Below are 26,489 nucleotides of genomic sequence, written 5' to 3'. Positions count from 1 at the left end.
TTTCCATTTTATTTAATTTTTCAATTTTTATATTTTCCATTTCTCCAATTTTTCGATTTGCAATTCTTCAATTTTGCAATTTTTCGATATTATAAGTTTTCATTTTCCGATTTTTCAGTTTCTCAATATTAATTTTTCGATTATCCAATTTTTCGTTTCCTCAGGTTTTCAATTTCTTTATTTTTATTTTTCATTTTTCCGATATTTTAATTTTAATTTTCTAGATTTTATATCCAAATTTTCGTTTTTTCATTTCTTTTATTTTTTTCAATGTTTGCTCAGATTTTATAATTTTTCATATATTCAATTTTTCAAATTTTCGATCTTTGAATTTTCAGTTCTTTGGTTTAGCAATTTTTAAATTTATCAGTTTTGCAATTTTTGGATTTCTGATTTCTTTAATTTTCAGTATTTCGAAAAAAGTTGAAAAATCCAAAAATTGAAACAGAGAAAAAGTAAAAAATTTTAATAAATCGAAAAATCGAAAAAATGCAAAATTGCAAAACTGAAAAAGTGGAAACCAAAAATTGTAAGATCGATAAATTAAAAAACTGAAAAATTAAAAATGAAAAAGTATTAAAATCCAATAATTGCAAAATGAAAAAATTCTACAACCGTAAAATTGTGATGATAATTAAAAAATTAAAAATAATGTATAATTTGCAATTCAAAAACTGAAAATTGAGAAACTGAAGATCTAAAACTGGAAACCGAAAAACTGCAAATTGAGAAATTGAAAAATCCAAAAATTGAATAATCACATTCAAAAAAGAAAAATCAAGACATTGGAAATCGGAAAATTGTTAAAATAGAGAAAATAAAAACCGAACCGTAAAATTGCAAATCGAAAAATCAAAAAAACTGCAGAATCTAAAAACCGAAACATCCAAACATTGGGAAACAGAAAAATTAAAAATTTAAATTTTTCTCTTTTTACTTTTTCCATTTTTCAATGTTTCGGTTCCATAATCGTTTTTTCAACTTCGATTTTTTTTAATTTTTCAATTTTTCGTTTCTCCAATTTTTCGATTTGCAGATCTACAATTTTGCAATTTTTCGATATTACAGTTTTTCATTTTCCTCAGCTTCTCAATGATGAATTTTTCAATATTCCAATTTTTCGTTTCCTCAGGTTTTCAATTTCCTTATATTTATTTTTCATTTTTCCGATTTTTTAATTTTAATTTTCTAGATTTTATAACCAAATTTTCGTTTTTTCATTTCATTTATTTTTTTCAATGTTTCCTTAGATTTTATAATTTTTCATGTATTCAATTTTTCAAATTTTCGATCTTTGAATTTTCAGTTCTTTGGTTTACCAATTTTAAAATTTATCAATTGTGCAATTTTCGGATATTTCAATTATCCGATTTTTTGATTTCTTTGATTTTCGATAATTCGATTTGACAATATTTCGTTTTTTCAATTTTGAACTTTTTCAAATTTTAATTTTTCGAGTTTGCAGTTGTTGGTTTCTTCAATTTTTCAAGTCTTTGATGTCGAATATTTAGATTTTCCAGTTTTTGTTTCATAATTTTGCATTCTTTAATTTTTTGATGTTTGCAATTTTTCCATATTTTTTTATTCGAAGTTGAAAAATAGAAGAATTGAAACATCAAAAAACTAAAAAATTAAATAATAATTAAAAATAATATATAATTGCAATTCAAAAATTGAAGAACCGATAAATTGAAAATCGAGAAACTGAAAATCAAAAAATTGCAAATCGAGAAATGAAAAGTCCTATAACTGAATAATCACATTCAGAAAAAGAAAAATCAAAGCATTGGAAAACCGGAAAATTGTAATCATAAAGAAAATAAAGAACCGAACCGAAAAATTGCAAATCGAAAAATTCAAGAAGTAAAAAAGTGAAAAATTTAAATTTCACTTTTTTGATTTCCCAATTTTTGGAGGTTTCAGTTTTTAGATTTGCAATTTCACGAGTGTTCAGTTTTTACTTTTTCCATGTTCTTTAATTTTTTTATTTTTCGTTTGTCCGATTTTTCGATTTGCAATTCTTCAATTTTGCAATTTTTCGATATTATAAGTTTTCATTTTCCGATTTTTCAGTTTCTTAATATTAATTTTTCGATTTTCCAATTTTTCGTTTCCTCAGGATTTCAATTTCTTTATTTTTATTTTTCACTTTTCCGATTTTGTAATTTTAATTTTCTAGATTTTATATCCAAATTTTCGTTCTTTTATTTCTTTTATTTTTTTCAATGTCTCTGAACTGAAAAAGTGGAAACAAAAAATTGAAAAGCGAATAGAAACAAAAAACTGGAATCCCCAAAAATTGTAGGATCGATAAACTATACACCAATAAAGTTAATTCTAATTCTAATTCTAATTCTAATTCTAAACTAAAAAATTGAAAAATTAAAAATCGAAAAAATGAAAAAGTATTAAAATCCAATAACTGAAAAAAGAAAAAATTATACAACTTTAAAATTGTAATGATAATTAAAAAATTAAAAATAATATACAATTTGCAATTCAAAAATTGAAGAAGCGAGAATCTGAAAACCGAACAATTGCAAATCGAGAAATTGAAAAATCCAAAAATTGAATAATCACATTCAAAAAAAGAAAAATCAAAACATTGGAAAACCGGAAAATTGTAAAAATAAAGAAAATATAAAACAGAACCGAAGAATTGAAGAAATGAAAAATTGAACACTTGTGAAAGTGCAAATCAAAAAACTGCAAAATCATCCAGACATTGGGAAATCGAAAAAGTGAAAAATTTAATTTCACGTTTTCGATTTCCCAACGTTTGGATGTTTCAATTTTTAGATTTTGCAATTTTTGTGATTTACAGTTTAACGAGTGTTCAATCTTTACTTTTTCAATTTTTTCATTCTTCAATGTTTCGGTTTCATAATTTTTCGTTTTTTCAACTTTAATTTTTTCAATTTTTTAGTTATTGGACTTCAAATTTTTCAGTTTTTCGTTTCTCCAATTTTTCAAGTTTTTAATTTCCAATATTTACATTTTTCAATGTTTTCATTTTATTTTCAATTATACAATTTTGCAATTTTTCCATTTTTTTTATTCGAAAAGTTGAAAAATCAAAAAATTGAAACTTCGAAAAACTGAAAAAGTGGGAAATCGAAAAATCGCAAATCAAAACACTGAAAAAACACAAAATTGAAAAACTGAAAACATAAAAATTGAGAAATTTAAAAATCGAAAAAATTAAAAAGTATTAAAAAAATTTACAACTGTAAAATTGTAATAATAATTAAAAATAATATATAATTTGCAGTTCAAACATTGAAGAAACTAGAAATTGAAAAGTCTAAAACTGAAAACCGAAAAACTGGAAATCGAGAAATTGAAAAATCCAAAAATTGAATAATCACATTCAAAAAAAGACAAATCAAAACATTGAAAACCGGAAAATTGTAAAAATGGAGAAAATAAAAAACCAAACCGAAAAATTGCAAATCGAAAAATCAAAAAAACTGCAGAATCTAAAAACCGAAACATCCAAACATTGGGAAACAGAAAAATTAAAAATTTAAATTTTTCTCTTTTTACTTTTTCCATTTTTCAATGTTTCGGTTCCATAATCGTTTTTTCAACTTCGATTTTTTTTAATTTTTCAATTTTTCGTTTCTCCAATTTTTCGATTTGCAGATCTAAAATTTTGCAATTTTTCGATATTACAGTTTTTCATTTTCCTCAGCTTCTCAATGATGAATTTTTCAATATTCCAATTTTTCGTTTCCTCAGGTTTTCAATTTCCTTATATTTATTTTTCATTTTTCCGATTTTTTAATTTTAATTTTCTAGATTTTATAACCAAATTTTCGTTTTTTCATTTCATTTATTTTTTTCAATGTTTCCTTAGATTTTATAATTTTTCATGTATTCAATTTTTCAAATTTTCGATCTTTGAATTTTCAGTTCTTTGGTTTACCAATTTTAAAATTTATCAATTGTGCAATTTTCGGATATTTCAATTATCCGATTTTTTGATTTCTTTGATTTTCGATAATTCGATTTGACAATATTTCGTTTTTTCAATTTTGAACTTTTTCAAATTTTAATTTTTCGAGTTTGCAGTTGTTGGTTTCTTCAATTTTTCAAGTCTTTGATGTCGAATATTTAGATTTTCCAGTTTTTGTTTCATAATTTTGCATTCTTTAATTTTTTGATGTTTGCAATTTTTCCATATTTTTTTATTCGAAGTTGAAAAATAGAAGAATTGAAACATCAAAAAACTAAAAAATTAAATAATAATTAAAAATAATATATAATTGCAATTCAAAAATTGAAGAACCGATAAATTGAAAATCGAGAAACTGAAAATCAAAAAATTGCAAATCGAGAAATGAAAAGTCCTATAACTGAATAATCACATTCAGAAAAAGAAAAATCAAAGCATTGGAAAACCGGAAAATTGTAATCATAAAGAAAATAAAGAACCGAACCCAAAAATTGCAAATCGAAAAATTCAAGAAGTAAAAAAGTGAAAAATTTAAATTTCACTTTTTCGATTTCCCAATTTTTGGAGGTTTCAGTTTTTAGATTTGCAATTTCACGAGTGTTCAGTTTTTACTTTTTCCATGTTCTTTAATTTTTTTATTTTTCGTTTGTCCGATTTTTCGATTTGCAATTCTTCAATTTTGCAATTTTTCGATATTATAAGTTTTCATTTTCCGATTTTTCAGTTTCTTAATATTAATTTTTCGATTTTCCAATTTTTCGTTTCCTCAGGATTTCAATTTCTTTATTTTTATTTTTCACTTTTCCGATTTTGTAATTTTAATTTTCTAGATTTTATATCCAAATTTTCGTTCTTTTATTTCTTTTATTTTTTTCAATGTCTCTGAACTGAAAAAGTGGAAACAAAAAATTGAAAAACGAATAGAAACAAAAAACTGGAATCCCCAAAAATTGTAGGATCGATAAACTATACACCAATAAAGTTAATTCTAATTCTAATTCTAATTCTAATTCTAAACTAAAAAATTGAAAAATTAAAAATCGAAAAAATGAAAAAGTATTAAAATCCAATAACTGAAAAAAGAAAAAATTATACAACTTTAAAATTGTAATGATAATTAAAAAATTAAAAATAATATACAATTTGCAATTCAAAAATTGAAGAAGCGAGAATCTGAAAACCGAACAATTGCAAATCGAGAAATTGAAAAATCCAAAAATTGAATAATCACATTCGAAAAAAGAAAAATCAAAACATTGGAAAACCGGAAAATTGTAAAAATAAAGAAAATATAAAACAGAACCGAAGAATTGAAGAAATGAAAAATTGAACACTTGTGAAAGTGCAAATCAAAAAACTGCAAAATCATCCAGACATTGGGAAATCGAAAAAGTGAAAAATTTAATTTCACGTTTTCGATTTCCCAACGTTTGGATGTTTCAATTTTTAGATTTTGCAATTTTTGTGATTTACAGTTTAACGAGTGTTCAATCTTTACTTTTTCAATTTTTTCATTCTTCAATGTTTCGGTTTCATAATTTTTCGTTTTTTCAACTTTAATTTTTTCAATTTTTTAGTTATTGGACTTCAAATTTTTCAGTTTTTCGTTTCTCCAATTTTTCAAGTTTTTAATTTCCAATATTTACATTTTTCAATGTTTTCATTTTATTTTCAATTATACAATTTTGCAATTTTTCCATTTTTTTTATTCGAAAAGTTGAAAAATCAAAAAATTGAAACTTCGAAAAACTGAAAAAGTGGGAAATCGAAAAATCGCAAATCAAAACACTGAAAAAACACAAAATTGAAAAACTGAAAACATAAAAATTGAGAAATTTAAAAATCGAAAAAATTAAAAAGTATTAAAAAAATTTACAACTGTAAAATTGTAATAATAATTAAAAATAATATATAATTTGCAGTTCAAACATTGAAGAAACTAGAAATTGAAAAGTCTAAAACTGAAAACCGAAAAACTGGAAATCGAGAAATTGAAAAATCCAAAAATTGAATAATCACATTCAAAAAAAGACAAATCAAAACATTGAAAACCGGAAAATTGTAAAAATGGAGAAAATAAAAAACCAAACCGAAAAATTGCAAATCGAAAAATCAAAAAACTGTAAAATCTAAAAACTGAACCATCCAAACATTGGGAAACTTTTTCCATTTTATACTTTTGCATTCTTTATTATATAATTTGGCAGTTTTTCCATTTTATTTGTTCGACAAGTTGAAAAATCGAAAAACTGGAACATTGAAAAACTGAAAAATCGGAAACAATTGAAACAACGAAAAATTGCAAACCTGAAAAAGTGGAAAATAGAAGCACTAAAAAACGAAAAATTGAAAAATTGAAAACCCAAAAATTGAGAAATTAAAAATTCTAAAGAATTTATGAATCGATAAATTATAAAATCGTCAACATTGTAAAGTTGAAAAACTGTAACACATTGCAAGGTAGAAAAGTTGAAAAAATGGAAAATCGAATAAATGAATTAAATTAATTAAAATCCAATAACTGAAAAACTGAAAAATCCAAAAATTGAATAATCACATTAAAAAAAGAAAAATCAAAAGATTGGAAAACCAGAAAATTGAAAAATTAAAAATTAGATTTTCTGCAGTGACAAATTACACACTTTTGACTTGCTTAATGTTTCTAAAATTTCATTTAGTGAATTAAAAACGCAAACACAATATATTTTTCTCGATATTTAGATACTAAACAAGGACAAGAGTGAGCTCCAGACCAAATATAAACAAGTGTGTTTTCCTAATACAACAAAACAAAACCCCAAAATTATAGGTTATCAACACACCAGGATATCATTTAGCTTCTGACACAATGACTGATATTCCTTATCTGAATTTGTTTCAATGTACAGAGGTTATCACAAATAACATTTCGTAAAGTCAAATCATATTCACGGAATTAATCATTTCTGGAACACTCTATGTATCCTTCCACCGCAACCTCAGTCCAGCTTTCCATGAAACGCAATTTTCCTCAAAATATAACTACTGCTGCTGAAACGAGCGACTCCAAATGGGTTCTGTCTCTCTCGCGCTCCTAAGACAGACAGTGACAGAATTTAGGACAACTATATATTATTAAAATTACGCCAGACCGTTCTGGCTGGCGATAATTAAAACGTACGTTGGGCGAAAACTCGTCAAAACGTCCATTCGGCCAAATCGCATTATTTTAAGCACTATAAATTTATAAATAGGCGTTCCTCGACTAATTTTAGATGCCATTCTATTTACGAGGCAACTGGAGATGTCACAAGTTGCACACAAGAGACTTAACCCTCTTCTAGAGTCTCAGACAAATGCAGGGATCCGATGAAAATAAAACAGGTTTAAGGGTGCTTCGAGTCAGATTATCTGTAGCTATGTTTGTAGAAGGATAGCCGAAGTTTTGTTTATTTGCTAGTGAGATGGTCATTAAAAGTGTGCAGGCTTTTTATGGTTCACTTTGGGGAATCGTGGTGGCTTTTCCACAGTGGTGGGTCAGACAGACGCGCCTATGTTTGGTTTGCAGAAACGATTTTCTGTTAAATGTTGGATTAATGTACCATTAAACATCTGATGGGTGTGTGAGCCGCACGCACGCTAATCCTTCTTGTTAAAGCTCGATTGAGTCCTTTAGGGATAAGCTTTAGATTGCTAAGCTCGAACAAAGTGCTAAGTTTTGATTTCAATGCATGAAAATTTTGTGTTTCGCAACATGTGGTGGAATAAACTTTGTAAAATTTTCATTTCGTTATATTCAACTATTTGGCAACATTATCACAACAGTTAGTGAACCAGTTATGCCAACTTTTATTAGTCACGTGTTTAATACATGTGTTTTAATTTATGGTTTCTTATATTTATAGTGTATTTATTTTAAGTTTTGTTCAAAATTTACAAGGGAAAGTCTCTGGGGTGTAGAAGGTCTTCAGATGTATCTTAATGTAAAGTGCTACCAACCTTTTCCTTTCCAATTCGTGGAATATATGTTTACACTGATAGATTCAAGCTGTGGAAGTGGATTTTAAAAATTTAAAACCCACTGCAATAGAGGCAGTGCTGCTGAATCGATTCGAGCTTCAGTGAAATTGAAATAAAATAATACTGTAAATGGACGGAATTCTATTTTTTTTTTGTCATTTTTGTACATTATTATAAATTAAGAACTATTCCAGAATTCTGTTTTTAACTTCCGTGGCCCCTACTGATTCTAATTTAAAATAATGACGAGGTATTATTAATAGACTATTAATTCTAAGTTTCGTAACAGAATTTTTTATAAATATTGTAATAAAAACCTAATTTTTGAGTCTTAGTGTATTTCATTTTTGTAAAAACAACTTCCCTCATCCTTGAAATCCAGTCCACAAATCCCGCTGGTTTGAAAAATGCGAAAATTTTATTTGTGGCGACCTGTATACATCAAAAATATAGATAATCGCAGTAGTAGTAAAGGAAAAACTCAAGACGGATTCATAAACCACAAATATAGGACCATATATAATTTTTCGAGTTTCCAGTTTTTGGTTTGTCCAATTTTTCAGGTCTTTGATGTCTTTTTTAATTTTTTAGATGTCTGCAATTTTTCCATATTTTTTTATTCGAAAAGTTGAAAAATCGAAAAATTGAAACATCGAAAAACTAAAAAATTAAATAATAATTAAAAACAATATATAATTTGCAATTCAAAAATTGAAGAAACGATAAATTGAAACTCGAGAAACTGAAAAATCCTATAACTGAATAATCGCATTCAGAAAAAGAAAAATCAAACCATTGGAAAACCGGAAAATTGTAATAATAAAGAAAATAAAAAACAGAACCGAAAAATTGCAAATCGAAAAATTCAAGAAGTAAAAAATTGAAAAATTAAAAATTGAACACTCGTGAAACTTTTTTAATTTTTCAATTTTTCTGTTTCGTTTCTTCAATTTTTCGATTTGTAGTTCTTCAATTTTGCAATTTTTCGATATTATAATTTTTCATTTTCTGATTTTTCAGTTTCTAAGTGATGAATTTTTCGATTTTCCAATTTTTCGTTTCCTCAGGTTTTCAATTTTTTTATTTCTATTTTTCATTTTTCCGATTTTTTAATTTTAATTTTCTAGATTTTATATCCAAATTTTCGTTTTTTCATGTCTTTTATTTTTTTCAATGCCTCCTTAGATTTTATAATTTTTCATGTATTCAATTTTTCAAATTTTCGATCTTTGAATTTTCAGTTCTTTGGTTTACCAATTTTAAAATTTATCAATTTTGCAATTTTTGGATTTCTGATTTCTTTGATTTTCAATATTTCAAGAAAAGTTGAAAAATCGAAAAATTGAACACCGAAAAACTAAAAAATTTTAATAAATCGAAAAATCGAAATAACGCAAAATTGCAAAACTGAAAAAGTGGAAGTAAAAGATTGAAAAACGAATAGAAACAAAAAACTAGAACACCCAAAAGTTGTAAGATCGATAAATTAAAAAATGGAAAAATTAAAAATCGAAAAAATGGAAAAGTATTAAAATAAAATAATTGAAAAACGAAAAAATTCTACAACTCTAAAATTGTAATGATAATTGAAAAATTAAAAATAATGTATAATTTGCAATTCAAAAATTGAAGAAAGGAGAAATTGAAAAATCTAAAACTGAAAACCGAAAAATTGCAAATCGAGAAATTGAAAAATCCTATAACTGAATAATCGCATTTAGAAATAGAAAAATCAAAGCATTGGAAAACCGGAAAATTGTAATAATAAAGAAAATAAAAAATCGAACCGATAAATTACAAATCGAAAAATTCAAGAAGTAAAAAATTCAGAAATTAAAAATTGAACACTCGTGAAACTGCAAATCAAAAACTTACAAACTGAAAAAATTTCGCTTTTTCGATTTCCCAATGTTTGGATGTTTCAGTTTTTTGATTTGCAGTTTCACGAGTGTTCAGTTTTTACTTTTTCCATTTTCTTTAATTTTTCGATATTATAATTTTTCATTTTCTGATTTTTCAGTTTCTCAATGATGAATTTTTCGATTTTCCAATTTTTCGTTTCCTCAGGTTTTCAATTTCTTTATTTTTATTTTTCATTTTTCCAATTTTTCAAGTTTAATTTTCTAAATTTTATATCCAAATTTTCGTTTTTTTATTTCTTTTATTATTTTCAATGTCTTCTTAGATTTTATAATTTTTCATGTACCTATTCAATTTTTCAAATTTTCGGTCTTTGAATTTTCAGTTCTTTGGTTTACCAATTTTAAAATTTATCAATTTTGCAATTTTTGGACTTGATTTCTTTGATTTTCAATATTTCGAGAAAAGTTGAAAAATTGAAAAATTGAACACCGAAAAACTAAAAAATTTTAATAAATCGAAAAATCGAAAAAACGCAAAATTGCAAAACTGAAAAAGTGTAAACAAAAAATTGAAAAACGAATAGAAACAAAAAACTGGAACACCCAAAAATTGTAAGACCGATAAATTAAAAAATTGAAAAATTAAAAATCGAAAAAATGAAGAAGTATTAAAATCCAATAATTGAAAAATGAAAAAATTCCATAACTGTAAAATTGTGATGATAATTAAAAAATTAAAAATAATGTATAATTTGCAATTCAAAAATTGAAGAAACTGAAAAATCTAAAACTGAAAACCGAAAAATTGCAAATCGAGAAATTGAAAAAACTAAAAATTGAATAATCACATTAAAAAAAAAATCAAAACATTGGAAAACCGGAAAATTGTAAAAATAAAGAAAATATAAAACAGAACCGAAAAATCGAAGAAATGAAAAATTGAACACTCGTAAAACTGCAAATCAAAAAACTGCAAAATTATCCAAACGATGGGAAATCGAAAACGTGAAAAATTTAATTTCACGTTTTCGATTTCCCAGCCTTTGGATGGTTCAATATTTAGAATTCGCAGTTTTTTGATTTACAGTTTAACGAGTGTTCAATTTTTACTTTTTCCATTTTCTTTAATTTTTCAATTTTTCCATTCTTCAATGTTTTGGTTTCATAATTTTTCGTTTTTTCAACTTTAATTTTTTCAATTTTTTAGTTTTTGGATTTCAAATTCTTCAGTTTTTCGTTTCTCCAATTTTTCGATAGTACAATTTTTCATTTTCTGATTTTTCAGTTTCTCAATGATCAATTTTTTATGATTTTCCAATTTTTCGTTTCCTCAGGTTTTCAATTTCTTTATTTTTATTTTTCATTTCTCCGATTTTTTAATTTTAATGTTCTAGATTTTATATCCAAATTGCCCGTTTTTTCATTTCTTTTATTTTTTCAATGTCTCCTTAGATTTTATAATTTTTCATGTATTCAATTTTTCAAAATTTTCGATCCTTGAATTTTCAATTCTTTGGTTTACCAATTTTAAAATTTATCAATTTTGCAATTTTTGGATTTCTGATTTCTTTAATTTTCGATATTTCGAAAAAAGTTGAAAAATCGAAAAATCGAAATAACGCAAAATTGCAAAACTGAAAAAGTGTAAACAAAAAATTGAAAAACGAACAGAAACAAAAAACTGGAACACCCAAAAATTCCAAGATCGATAAATTAAAAAATTGAAAAATTAGAAACCGAAAAAATGAAAAAGTATTAAAATCCAGTAATTGAAAAACGAAAAAATTCCACAACTGTAAAATTGTAAATGATAATTAAAAAATTTAAAATAATGTATAATTTGCAATTAAAAAATTGAAGAAAGGAGAAATTGAAAAATCTAAAACTGAAAACCGAAAAATTGCAAATCGAGATATTGAAAAATCCAAAAATTGAATAATCATTCAAATGTATCTTGGGTTCCAAAGCTTATTAACTTTGAGTTTTGAGGTATAAAAGAAAATATTTGAAAAAAATTACACGATTTTCAAAAAGTTACTGGACTGGACTACTAAGCATGCATAAATTACATAAAGAGGGGTCATGAAACGTCAAGAAACCATGAAAGTATTCAGTCGCCCGATTACAATACTTCACAAAACAACAATGTGAACGGAATAAAACAACCTGCGGAAGCAGTAAGCAGTAAATTTTCGCAATCAAAAATGAAGAATAATCTAAATTCCGCCATAAACCTGACCCCTTGAACCCGTCGTATCACCAAATCGGAAAAAGGCCACTTAGTCCAAAATTGATTAAGTTCACGGAAACCCGTAATGACGGGATATTGTCGTGACCACAACAAACGATAAAATATGTAAATCCATGGTTGATAACGAATCGGCTAAAAACCTCGAAACGAAATAATCCGAAACTTGGGCGAATTATGGCATTTTTTATTTTAATGTATCGCTTACACGAACAAACATAAATAATGACAATAAGGGAAAATTCGGGCACGTTGCCAACAACATAAGCGTACTGGAACGGTTTTTAATAATGAATTGTTGGTGGAGTGACGCCGACCAATTAAATATTTGTTATATTGCCTGGTTACCGCAGGATCAATATTTTATTAAAGCCAGGTTTTCACCATTATTTTGTCGCCATTATGGTTTATGTGTGTGTGGGTATGCTTTGTTTGTGGAGTCCGAGAGGAGGTTTTGTTGATGCAAGAGTAATTGTGGCAGCTTAAAGTTTCGTTTATTAAAAGAGATATCATTGAGGCTTTAGAGGGTGTCGGTGTGTGGCAAACTTTAAATTTGAAATGCATGTAGAGAGGCGGTTATCTGATTGTTGTACTGGAATTTTCATTTTCCATGAAAACTGTCGTCGACAAAAAATTCATTAATTTCCTTTGGTTATTGACTGAATATTACGTAGTGAGGAGAAATTGGTTTAGAGTTTATGTAACACACCCGAGGTCGTCTTTTTTATAAAGATTTATAGTTGCCAACTTTTTGACGAAGCTTAATTTAATTTTGGTATAATATTTTTTAGATGGAAGCCGGCACAGTTAATAATTATTAATTAAACATCTCCCTTGACTTCAAAACTCAATTATCGATTGATTCGAAGAAGTTTGAATTTGTTCATTTAAATATTAAATCAGTTACGCCCAATTTTAATTTCAGGGGAGATTTTGAAATAATTGGTTGCGACTTGGTTCTCAAATTTTTAATATTATTATTAATATACGGGGCTACAAAGTGTTCCATAAAGATAGAGATCATCGTGGAGGCGGTGTGGGATTCTATATTAAGAAACATGTCATTTGTAAGCTAGCTACTATCGATATTCCAAATGACAGTGCCCTGGAAAGTATAGCGATTTCTTTCAAGATTGGAAAAACTAAAGTATGTTGGGGTACAATATACATGCAGACAAAAATTCAGTATGATGGTCTAGAATTGTTAATTTCTCTTCACCTAGTCAGATAAAATCTGTTACTGTTTTAAACTGACCTGTGTCTGATAGTTAAAGAATCTACAAGAACATAAACAATGAAGAAACTTAGTAAACAAGGTTATCAAATGTGACAAGAAAAACAATTCTGCTAACATTGGGCAAGCAACATAAATTGTGGACGAGTAGTCCTTGTCCACGTGTGCTTCTATTTAGCTTTTATATTCCCAAAAAAACAAATTGGAACAACGTGGCAACGTGGCGTCGAAATTTAACAAAAATTGTATGCTACGCCTAAAAACAAATTTTTTATCTTTAATAATAATAATTAATGCGATATCAAGGCCCGTACGCTTAGTGACTCACCCTGTATATTTTCCCAAGTTCTGACTTACCTGCTTTTAGGCTTTGATATGCGTTTACTGAAGTTTCAATAAAATTACAATCAGAATACAGGTGTTTATAAAAAATCAAAAATAACCAGAGAACATAGAGACCATAATTTCTTGCTGTTTCAACTTTCGAATTCTCAGTTTTTCGAAATTTTAGTTTGGGGACTTTTCAGTTTACTCCTATTTATTATTCAATTTTTGGATTTTACAATTTCTCAATTTTTCAATTTCTCGGTTTTCAGTTTTTCTTTTGAATGTTACGGTTTTTAAATATTTCGATTTTTCAATTTTTGACTTTTATAAACTCTTTATTTGTCGATTTTTCAATTGATTGATTTTTCAGATTTTTTGGTTTTTCAATTTTTCAATTTTTTCAGTTTTCGATTTTACAATTTCACTTTTTTGATTTTTCGATTTCTCAATTTTTCGATTCTTTAGGTTCTCAGTTTTTGGATGTTTCAGTTTTGGGATTTTTCAATATTTCTGTTCTTCGACTTTTCCATTTTCAATTTTTCAATATTTAAAATTTTAGATTTCTCGATTTCTCGATTTTTCATTTCAGCTCTTCCATATTTCAATGTTTCAAATGTTTCGATTTTTCGACTTCCCTGGTTTAGATTTTCTGTTTTTCAATTGTCGTTTTTTCAATTTTTCGATTTTTAAATTTTAGATTTCTCAATTTTTTGGTATTTTAATTTTCAATATTTAAAATTTTTGATTTTTCGATTTCTCGATTTTTCATTTCAGTTCTTCGATATTTCCGTTTTTCATGTTTTCGAATTTTTCAAATGTTTTGATTTCTTAATCTATCGATTTTTCGACTTCCCGGTTTTAGATTTTCTGTTTTTCAATTGTCGTGTTTTCAAATTTTCGATTTTTCAATTTTTCGATTTTACAATTAATCGATGTTTTGATTTGTTTCCCATTTCTTGACTTTCGAGGGTTTCGATATTCCTGTTCTTCAATTCTTTAATTTTTCGATTTTTCATTTTTTAGTTTTTTTAATCTTTCGATTTTTCGACTTCCCGGTTTTAGATTTTCTGTTTTTCAATTGTCGTTTTTTCAAATTTTCGATTTTTCAATTAATCGATGTTTTGATTTTTCCATTTCTTGACTTTCGAGGGTTTCGATATTCCTGTTCTTCAATTCTTTAATTTTTCGATTTTTCATTTTTTAGTTTTTTTAAGGTTTCGATTTTTCGACTTCACTTTTGGATTTTTCGATTGCTCAATTTTTCGACTTGTTAGGTTCTCAGTTTTTGGATATTTCAGTTTTCGGATTTTTCAGGTTATTAGATTCTCAGTTTTTCTTTCATTTCTCTATTTTTCAATATTTCGATTTTTGACTCCTGGCTTTTTTGATGTGTCGATTATTTTACTTTTTCGATTTTTCAATTTTTCGATTTTTAAATTTTAGTTTTTTAATTTTTAAAATTTTAGATTTTTCGATTTCTCGATTTTTCAGTGCAGTTCTTCGATATTTGAATTTTTCAAGATTTCGACTTTTTCAAATGTTTCGATTTCTTAATCTTTTGATTTTTCGACTTTCCGGTTTTAGATTTTCTGTTTTTCATTTGTCATTTTGTCAAATTTCGATTTTTTAATTTTTCAAATTTCACTTTCATAAACTCTCAATTTTTCGAATTTTCAATTAATCGATGTTTAGATTTTCCGATTTCTTGACCTTCGAGTGTTTCGATTTTCCTGTTCTTTAATTCTTTAATTTTTTGATTTTTTAGATTTTTGATTTTTCAATTTTTCGATTTTTTAAGGTTACTATTTTTCGACTTCACTTTTTTGATTTTTAGATTTCTCAAAAAAAATCGAAATTTCGAATAGTTGAAGAGTCGAAATATATGGAAAAACGTGAAATCGAGAAATCAAAACTTCAAATTGAAACTTCGAAAGAGCGAGAAATTGATGAACCGAAAAAATCAAGGAACTGAAAAATCCGAAAAATCGAAATACTGAAAAATTAAAAGAGCCAAACTCGAAAAGTCGAAACACAGAAAAATCGGGAAATTGAATTATCTAAAAATTGAAAAATCACTTTTCAAATTCGATTTTTCGATTTTTCTTATCGCGACATTGGAATATCCAAATATTGAAAAATCCAAAAATGGAAAACACAAAATTTTGAGAAAATGAAAAATCAAAAAGCGGAAAAACACTAAAATTCAAAGAAAAACCGAGAAACTGCAAAATCGAAAGGTGAAAAATTGAAAATTTGAAAAATCAAGAAACTAGTATAGAAAATTGAAATATTTCAAAAATCGAGAAAGCGAAAAATTCAAATGAAGAATCAAAAACGCGAAAGATCGAGAAACTCAAAAATCGTAAAGTCGAGAAATCGAATCGAACCGAATATCGAAAAACAGAAAAATGGAAAAGCGACAAATACATTAATTGAAATTGTAAACTATAAAAAAAAAATCGAAAAATCGAAAAATCTAAAGATTGGATTTTCCTGTTTTTCAGTTCTTTAATTTTTTGACTTTTCAATTGTTCAATTTTTTAAGGTTTCTATTTTCGACTTCACTTTTGATTTTTAGATTTTTCAGTTTTAGGATTTTTCAATATTTCAATTCTTCGGCTTTTCTATTTTTGACTTCTGGATTTTTCGATGTGTGTACCTTTTTACTTTTTCGATTTTTCAATTTTTGTATTTTTAAATTTTAGATTTTTCAATCTTTTGATATTTTAATTTTTCAATATTTCTTAATCTTTCGATTTTTCGAGTTCTTGGTTTTAGATCTGTTTTACAATTTTTCGATTTTGAAAATGTACTGCTCCCGCCCACCCACCCTTTATTTCCTTAGAATAATAGGTCATCTGCAAAAATCAATCTTATCTTGGCAAGTATGAGACTGATTTTTGCAAATGATAGATCCTCTAAGAAAATGAAGGGTGGGTGGGTGGGGCTAGTACTTGTCAAGATAAGACTCATGTGGCAGATGACCCACTGTTTTAAGAAAATAAAGGGTGGGTGGGCGGGGCTAGTACTTCTCAAGATGAGACTGATTTTGGCAAATCACATATCTTTTAAAAAAATAAGGGAGGGTGGGCGGGGGGTAGTACTTGACAAGATAAGACTGATTTTGGCAGATGACTTATTCTTCTAAGAAAATAAAGGCTGCGTGGGTGGGGCAACACTTGCTTAAAATAAAAAAATGACAAATTGAAAAATCGGATAAATGAGAAATCGGAAAATTGTACAACTGTATAATCGGAAAATCAAAAACTGAAATAACGAAAAATTGAAAAAAAAAACAAATCTTATAAAATCGAATTCGGAATTCCATTTTTTTTTTAGTTTTTAGATTTTTCAACTTTTGAATATTTCATTTGATAATTTGTTTGACAATTTTGCAGTTTTTAATTCCAATCTTGATTTTTCAAGTTCTAACTTTACAATATTGGAATTTTTTGATTTTTAATTTTTCAAGCTCTCAAGTTAAAATTTTTCCTTTTCACGATTTGTTATTTTTCGATTTTTTAACTAAAAGAACAAATTTATTCGACCCGAAATTTTGAAAAACCGAAAAATCCAAAAATTGAAAATTAGAAACAAAATTTTCAGATGTTTTAAAATTACGGTAAACATGGCAAATCCGGCGACAAAAAATCAAACATCGAAAATTTTAAAAAATAAACATTTATTTTCTCGATATTTTTAAAAATCAAATAATTGAGAAATAAGAAAACTGCCAAAATTGTGAAATTAAAAAATTGAAGGTTTTTTTCAGTTGCCCAGAGAAATCAAAAATCGAAAGATGGATAAAAAAATTGAAAATTTAAAAAGCGAGAAATTGAAAAATTCGAAAATTGAAAAATCTAAAAACTGAAAAATCTAGTATCCTCTAAAAAAATACGGGTGGGTGGGCGGGTTAGTACTTGTTAAAATAAGACTAATTTTGGCAGATGATCCACTATTCTGAGAAAATAAAGAGTGGGTGGATGGGGCTAGTACTTTAAAAAAATTCAATAAAATACGTACGCAATGAAGATCTTGCGTCATTTTTGCAAGCAGGTGCACGTTTTCAAGTTCAGTTTGGATTAAAGAGATATAGACTTCAACTAGCCTCTGTTCGGATTACTGGATGTTCGGATAATCGTAGGTTCGGATTATAGAGGTTATACTGTATATAGTATTTTTCACACCCAAAGTTGATAATTTCTTCTATTTTCAGTTATTTTAATAAATTAAGTAATAAAACACAAGTTGTTTTTGAAAAAACTGAATTTTGGCAATTTTAAAATTACAGTATTTTTGAAGTTCTTTCCAAACGTCTGGTATAGTAAGATTCAATTTTCTTCTGAATTAATCATACTATGATTTTTTCATTTCAAAATTTTTTAAGGAATTAAAATAAATGAGTTATGTAACAAAAAATTGAAAATTTCATTCGACATATTTAAATTCAATGTGATTGAGCTGTTGTCATTTTCCGCTTCACATTTTGCTAGACAATTTTTCTCGACAGATGTTTTGTTAAAGCCATATTATTGTAAATTTAAATTCGCCCTTTCCTAGCTCGCTCGGCTCTCAATCCGAGTTTACTCGAATAAGCGTTTCATTCCGAAGCCTGACGGATCAGACTCATTCACTGCCCACAATTTTGCACTCTCAATCCAAAAATTAGTTAGGTTAATATTTGGTCTGCAATTAATAAAATTTTCTCTTGTTTACACTTTTTTATATTATTTCTTTATATATTTTTTATTTTCAATTAATGTAATTTTGTATTACATATTTCTTTTGTTTTGTTTTGTTGGTTGCTTGAGTGAATGTCGCCGCAAATAATTCGGTCAATAAAAACATATGGAATTGAATTGAACAACGCTAATCGAAACGTTAGAAACGACCAAAGTCAATAATTTTTGTGTTTTATTGTCAATTAATTCTTATTTATGCATTTAGACAAGTCATCAATTTTTTTTTGGGAATTACGGTAGTAATAGCTCTAATTTTGTTTAACATTGTCGGGCAGCAAGGTTACAAAGTAATAACTGTAATTTTGTTTAGCATGATCTAGATGACATCTTCAATTACCTAACTAACCCATTTATGTATCTACTACATTGAATTCGTCGTTTCTCAATACCTATATTTCTTATTTACTTTATACTTTTACCAAGTGGCACGTTCTTGTACCAGCCTTTAGAGTGATGGTTTTTCCAACACGCATTTGGGATTAGGAATAGGCGATCTGTTGTTATATTTTTGTTTCTTTTGTCCATCAGTTTATTAAATAATTTGCGGGACAAACAGTTTCATTTTTGTTTTGGCTCATTCAAGTTCCATAAAAAATCAAAAACGATGCCATTTTCAGAAAAATATTTTATTTATCCATTGCAAACTGCCAAATTTGACATTTCCAATGGATGTATTTTCACTGGAGTGAAATTATCATTGTAATTGTGAATGTTCGGGAAATTCCTGGGTCGAGAATCCCTCTCGCCCCAATGTCTGGTGTCACCACGTCGTTCTTTTCAGCTCCTTAATCATACTTAAACCCCTACCCTCCCCCAAAAGAAGGCGTGAACAAAGAACCGAAACATCCCTAAAATTTTAACAATGCAGCCTTAAAATACTTGGAACATATGACGGGCTTCACATGCCAATTTCCTTATCGATTCCTCCACGTCTACCACCGCAGCCCTGACTGCCTCCCGTCAAAAACCCCAACCGAAATCCCCCCCAGCTGGCGCACCTGTGGTGGCCGTTGACTCGCCACACCACAGGGCGGTGGGCGTAACCGCCCCCCGTTCACCAGCCTTACCAGTATCCTCCCCGTGGTCGTCTGCCCCGAGATCAGCTCTCCCGCCCAGTCCTTGGCCTCCGTCATGAAGGTGCCCTCGAACTCCTGCTTGCCCTGCCGAGCCTGCTTCTGCTCCTTCTGCTTGGGGTCGTTGGGCCCATACTGCACCTCCTTGCGGCAACACAGGAATGCAAACAGCCGCCACACCAGCACGATGAGGAGGCCCGCCAAGAAGGTGAAGATGCTGGACAGCAGGAAGCACCAATATTTCCTCTCATCGAGGCATGGGTCCGGCGTCTCGGTGGTGGAGAGAGGCGGCTCGCACGCCGCCGCTTCGCTCGTCATCCCGCGCTAGGCGGCATCCACTCGCGCCAGCACCGCACTCACCGCATCGGCAAAGTGTACGTCGTGGCCGCGGCACCGAGCGCAACTGACGCGCCGCCGACGACGCCGACGTCGCCCGCCACTGGATGCGGGAATCAATACGTGGGGACGCCCAGGCGGCGTGCGCCGCCCAAACGCCATCGAGCGGGACCAAGGGACTTCAATGGGACTGGGATCGGGGATTAAGGGAATCGAAGGTGGACGACTCAGTCGCTTTACAAAATATCGAACCATGGTTTTTCAAATAATTCAACTCAACGACTATAATAATAATAATGCAATTTATTAATTATTATAAAACAAAACAAAATCCGTAAAGGGTACCTGTTAGTCACACTTAGCAAATTACAGAATACACAATACCTATACCTAAAAATAAAATTGCTAAAAATTTATTTTTATCCCAGGCAAAGATATCCGCAAAAAGTGTACATTCTACTAATAGAATAGTTCTAAGTATTTATCGGACTACAGAAGGTTTTTACCCAACGTAAGCCCATCTGAGGTACACGAATGTAACATTTCCCTTAATTCACAATTCGCAATGATATTATGAATAGCTTTAGGTGATTGGCAATACTCAAGTTATTACGATAGTGTGATGGAAAATCGGATAATGCAGATAAACATTCACGTGAAGCCGGCAAGGAGAGAGAAGCTTTTATTTAATTTGACGGCCACCTTTTGACACAATTACAGTAAAAATGACCAGAAATCCACATCTGCAAACATAATAAACCATTAAAATGAACTCGGCTCCATATAAACACACCAGAATAGACTATTGTTCGCGTAAATATTTTGAAGAAAAAATCAACGGAAAGAAATATTTAAATGGATCATTGAAAAGCGCACGCTCATGTGTATATTTTTAATGTAGTCGTATGTTTACAGTGGCTGACAGCTACGCTCTGATGCGAAGTGCCCGACTTTATTTTTTATCATTATTGCGCCGATTGTGGTGACAGTAAATGCAAAAACGGGATCGTTGCCCTGAGTCCGTGCGGTTTTAGGGTAATAATGACCGCCCTAAAAACCATTTTTAACCTCTACATCGAAAATGAATCCACAGTATGAATCTACAATTTTTTTATTTGAAAAGTTATTACAAGAGGAATATTTGAAATTTTAAAAAATGTGTTCATAGGTTGATTGCACGTGTAGTTCAATTCATTGTACAAAGTGGTTATAAGAAGATTGTGCATTAACGCGATAACAAGAGCAGGCCTTGGATTATTATTTGCCGGTTATTTATAACAAAATAATTATTTTCGGAGTCTAAGTAGGCAACCGAATATACACTAGAGCACGGCTGGTTTCATCATTCCTATTTTAAATATAGTCTAACTTTTTTAAGTTAGGCAACCAGTAATTCCAGTTGCATGATAAATTGCCACGTAACCACATGGAAGCGGCAAATTCTTTCGATTTTTCAAAGCCAACTCGATGGACGATTTTTAAATATCACCTGGATCACCTGTACAACTTGAATTTGCATGTACGTATATTGGTTATATTACATAACTTATGCTAATAAAATAATTTAAACAATTTAAACCAATTTTAAACGTTGATCCATTTTGAGAGAAAGGACCCTGAAATTTTTCATCAATAAAATTAATATTGTTGTGGACTCGAAAATGTTAAGGCTTAAAATTTGAACATTTATTTTCGAAGTCGCTGCTTTAGAGCGAAGCGTTTCCAAGACCTGGGAAATTAAATGTTTGATTTCTTTAATATTTTCTCGACGTGTCATGACCTCTAGAGTGGAAAAAAGTGATCTCCCGTTTCTGTCTGTGCGTCTGTCTGTCTGTCTGGTGACTGCGCCGATTGTTATCATTTTTTGTATGTATATTAGGAATATCATGTAGATGGTCAAATGCTAACTAAAATTTGGCTAATCCTCCCCAACACCAATGGGATGACGTCATCTCCAAAATTTATAACAAAAATGTTTTTTAATTTTACAAAATAAGATCCGCCTGCACTTGTGGTGTGTGAATCCGTGTCGAACTTTCACCCTAGACATCCAAAATTTTTGGAAAAAATTCAAAACTGAATAATAATATTTTGCAATATTGCTTCGAAATCTTGTAAATATTTTAAAGTTATCGTAATCATGGTAAATCGTTAAGCAAAATTTATTCGCAAATAAAACTCATTTTGGCAAATGACCTACTCTTCTAAGAAAAGGTACTAGACCCGCCCACCCACCCTTCATTTTCTTAGAAGAGTGGGTCATCTGCCAAAATTAGTCTTATTTTAAAAAGTACTAGCCCCGCCCACCCACCCTTATTTTTTTAGAGGATATGTCATCTGCCAAAATCAGTCTCATACTTGCCAAGATAAGACTGATTTTGACAGATGACCTATTCTTTATTTTCTTCGAAGAGTAGGTCATGGGCCAAAATGAGTCTTATTTTGACAAATACTAGCCCCACCCACCCGCCCTTTGTTTTCTGAGAGAGTAGATCATTTGCCAAAATCAGTCTTACCGTAGCGAGTACTACTAGATCAGTTTTTCGATTTTTCAACTTTCGAATTTTTCAATTTCTCGCTTTTAAAATTTTAAATTTTTTCATCTACATATCTTTCGAATTTTGATTTCTTTGGGCAAATGAAAAAAACTTTCGATTTTTTAATTTTACAATTTTGGCAGTTTTCCTATTTCTCAATTATTTGATTTTTAAAAATATCGAGAAAAGAGATGTTTATTTTTTTAAATTTTCGATTTTTAATTTTTTGTCAGCCGATTTTTGAAAGGGACTAAAAAGCAATTTTGATCAGCAATCTCCCATGTTTACCGTAATTTTAAAGCATCTGAAAATTTTGTTTCTGATTTTCAATTTTTGGTTTTTCCGTTTGTTCAAAGTTTCGGTTCGAATAAATTTGTTCTTTTAGTTAAAAATCCAAAAATGACGAACCGTGAAACGACAAAATTTTAACTTGAGAACTAGAAAAATTAAAAATCAAAAACTTCCGAAATTGTACAGTTAAAATTTGGAAAATTAAAAGATCGGAATTAAAAACTGCAAAATTGTCAAACAAATTATCAAATGAAATATTTAAAAGTTGAAAAATCTAAAAACTAAAAAAAAATTAAAACTGGGATTTCGAATTCGATTTTATAAGATGTTTTTTTTTAATTTTTCGATATTTCAGATTTTGGCAAATGGCATATCCTCTAAGAAAATAAGGGAGGGTGGGCGGGGGTCTAATACTTGCCAAGATAAGACTGATTTTGGCAGATGACCCACTCTTCTAACAAAATAAGGGTGGGTGAGCGGGGCTAGTACTTGCCAAGATAAGACTGATTTTGGCAGATGACCCACTCTTCTAAGAAAATAAGGGTGGGTGGGCGGGGCTAGTACTTGCCAAGATAAGACTGATTTTGGCAGATGGCGCACTCTTTAAAGAAAATAAGGGTGGGTGGGCGGGGCTAGTACTTGCCAAGATAAGACTGATTTTGGCAGATGGCGCACTCTTTAAAGAAAATAAGGGTGGGTAGGCGGGGCTAGTGCTTGTCAAGATAAGACTGATTTTGGCAGATGACCCACTCTTCTAAGAAAATTAGGGTGGGTGGGCGGGGCTAGTAGTTGTCAAGATGAGAGTGATTTTGGCAGATGACTTATTCTTCTAAGAAAAAAAAGGCTGCGTCGGTGAGGCAATACTTGCTAAAAATTAAAAAAAAGACAAATTGAAAAATCATATGTCATTTGCCAAAATCAGTCTCACCTTGACAAGTATTAGCCCCGCCCACCCACCCGTATTTTCTTAGAGGATCTGGCATTTGCAAAAATCAGTGTCATACTTGCCAAGATAAGATTGATTTTGACCTACTCTTCTAAGAAAATAAAAGGTGGGTGGGCGGGACTAGTTGCTTTTCTTAGAAAAGTAGGTCATTTGTCAAAATGAGTCTTATTTTGGCAAATACTAGCCTGGCCCATCCGCCTTTTATTTTCTTAGAGGGTAGGTTATTTGGCAAGTACTACCATAGTGTAAAATTTCATTTTTGAAAAAGTTGTTTAAAAATTCTGAAAAAATTCGGAAATATATATATCCCGACGTGCTGATTCCAAAAATATGGCATGTTTACGGTAACGGAGCAATATTTTCGGAAAATTCGGTATGAAGTTCGAATTTTTTGAAATTTTAAAAAATTGCGATATTTCAATGGACGATTCTGGAAAAACGGTTTAAGTTATCGGAGAAATGAAGCCAGAAGTGACTTCTGCGGCCTAAAATCTACGTGTCGAGAATGGGTCGAAATTTGCATAAGGGAGGTACTTAATACGAATACATAATGGAAAATTTCATTTTTGAAAAAGTCATCTAAAAATTCTGATTAAATTCAGGGATATAGAGCCCGACGTGTTGATTCCATAAATATAGCCTTTATTTTGCCGAATGAATTTAATGTAAAATATGCACAATGTTAACTCTAGAAATTACAGAAATTCTAAAATTCTTACCAGCAGATTCGTGGAAAGATTCCAAACGTTGTGAAAGTCCAAAATATGCTAACCCTTTCAAAGGTTTTAAGGCTTCCAAGGAAGCCAAAAGCTCTAAAGGCTACAAGGATTTCAGGAATTAAAAAAAATTAAAAAATGTAGAAAAATTGGCAATTTAAAAATTCTAAAGGGATTTCAGGGATTTCAAAAATTCCGAAGATTCCACAGGTTCCAAATATTTAAAAATTGGAAAGATGATAAAAATCCTAAAGATCTAAAATATTTAAAATTCTGGAGACACTGAAGTAACTAGAATTAATCAAAATCTGAAAGAAATTCTAGTCATTCCAGATTCTAAATATTTCAAAGTTTCCAGTAGTGGGAAAGATTCAAAAAGTATAAAAGCTTTCACGGAGAAATTTGAAAGAACCTGGGGGTACTAATAATTTTATAAATTGCAGAAATTTTAGACTTTATAAAACTCCTAGTAATTCCCAAAGTGTTCAAAATTTCCACAGATTGGAAAGACTCTAAGGAGTCTAAAGACTAAATACTCTAAAGATTCAAGATTTTAGAGGCTCTAAAGGATCTAAGGACTTTAGGGGTCAGAAGCTAAAATTCTGCTCAAATACTTGAAAGATTCTAACGGTTCTAGAAGAATTCCAAAAAGCCAAAGATTCTAAAACTTGCAAAAATCGCGTGAGCTCTTAAAATGCCAAAGACCTTAAAAAATCCAAAAACTTTAAAGAAAACAAAAATCTTAAAGATTGGAAAAATGCTTTCTTTCATTTTTATAAATCCTAAAAGCACTTCCAAAAATTCCAAAAATTTAGACTCTTGAAGTCTATAAATTTTTAGAAAATCTGAAAAAGATTAGAAAGTTTAGGAAACATGTGGTAGACCTAGGACTCTTGAAAATATTGGAAAAGGTTGAATTCAAAAATTCTGGTAGAACTGGAGCCTGATAATTTTAGAAATTTTGGAAAATGTGGGAATTGTGGTCATTTTGTACACTTCGGAAAATCTGAAAAATTGGGCTAATTTCGAAAATCTGAACATTCTGGAAATTTTGAAAATTTCGCAAATTACGAAAATTCCCAAAAATTAAAGAAAATAAAAAAATATGAAATCTCAAAATTTCAAAAGTTTACAAAATCTTAAGACATTCTAAAAATTCCAAGTTTCCAAAAGCTCTAAAGATTCTAAATAGTCTAAGGACTCAAAACGTTAAAAAAGTTTTTAAAATTATGTTCCAAATATTTCAAAGATTCTATTTTAACATGACAAAAATTTTAAAGATTCCAAAGATTCTAAACAAAACAAAAGAGATTCTAAAGATTCCAGGGAGTCCAAAAATTTCAAATATTTGAAGACTCTTAAGGTCTATTAATTTTAGAAAATCTGAAAATATCTAGAAAGTCTGAAAAATTTGGAAAACGTAGAAATTTTGAAAACTGAGAAAAATGATTCCAATTATTATGTGCTCTTGGTAAAATGTTAATGACGTTATAAAAAAAATGTATATCGAAAAACTAAAGATTAAAAAAAAGAATTCTCAAAGTTAACGTTGATAATAATTTTTTTAACTGTCAACCAATTATTTTAATTTTCAATCGAAAAAGGGCAAGGTTTCTAGTAAAACTGACGTGTTTTTTTTAATCACCGGAATGGATTCTTAATTGTAAATGGGGTGTATAGCCAGTGTTGGGCAGTATCTAGATACTTGTATCTAAATAAAGTATCTAGATACATTTTTGGGTATGTAGTATCTGTATCTAGATAAAATCGAATTTAAGCACAAAATATCTGTATCTAGATACAAAATTAATGGCGCAGATACAGATACATTTTTTATTTCACTTTTTTTTCCAGTAGTTATTAGTTGAGTTATACTAGTAGTAATTTTTGATACTTCATGTTGGTGATTTTGGTCACATAAACAAAAATAGAGGTAAGAGTGTTCTGTCACGGAAATTTTCATATTTTAAATACCATAATTTCCTACATTGCAGCCTTCAGTACTTATACGTTTTTAAATATAATCCTGAGGGGTAATAAATCTAAGCCATGGTAACATGGTATTTTAAAGCCATAAACCACAATTCACTATTCACTGCGTTTTACGCTTATCGGGGAAATGCATTTTATCTGTGGACCTGAGCAACCCGGATCCGGTAGTATTTGTGTTAGCAAATAAGAGTAATTTTAATAGTAAAAATATTTGTTTAAGGTATGTCA

At 29.1% G+C, this 26,489-nt stretch overlaps 1 protein-coding gene across 3 annotated transcripts in view; it reads right to left on the bottom strand.

The window, feature by feature from the left end:
• Positions 1–19,863, bottom strand: part of LOC135129486 (calcium-activated potassium channel slowpoke) — a 78,768-nt gene extending 58,905 nt beyond the window's left edge. For all 3 annotated transcript variants that reach the window (XM_064056638.1, XM_064056639.1, XM_064056640.1), the window contains exon 1: positions 19,438–19,863. In XM_064056638.1, the coding sequence (XP_063912708.1) occupies positions 19,438–19,761 (324 nt within the window). In that variant the 5' untranslated portion in view covers positions 19,762–19,863. The remainder of the gene's footprint in view (positions 1–19,437) is intronic.
• Between the last annotated feature and the right edge of the window lie 6,626 nt (positions 19,864–26,489).

This window comes from Zophobas morio, unplaced genomic scaffold, assembly GCF_036711695.1.
Source record: "Zophobas morio isolate AGI-343-1 ecotype UQ-CSIRO unplaced genomic scaffold, CSIRO_AGI_Zmor_V1 ptg000016l, whole genome shotgun sequence".
NCBI lineage: Eukaryota > Metazoa > Arthropoda > Insecta > Coleoptera > Tenebrionidae > Zophobas > Zophobas morio.
Note: the sequence above shows the minus strand (reverse complement) of the source record. Positions and strands in the feature narration are given on the sequence as shown.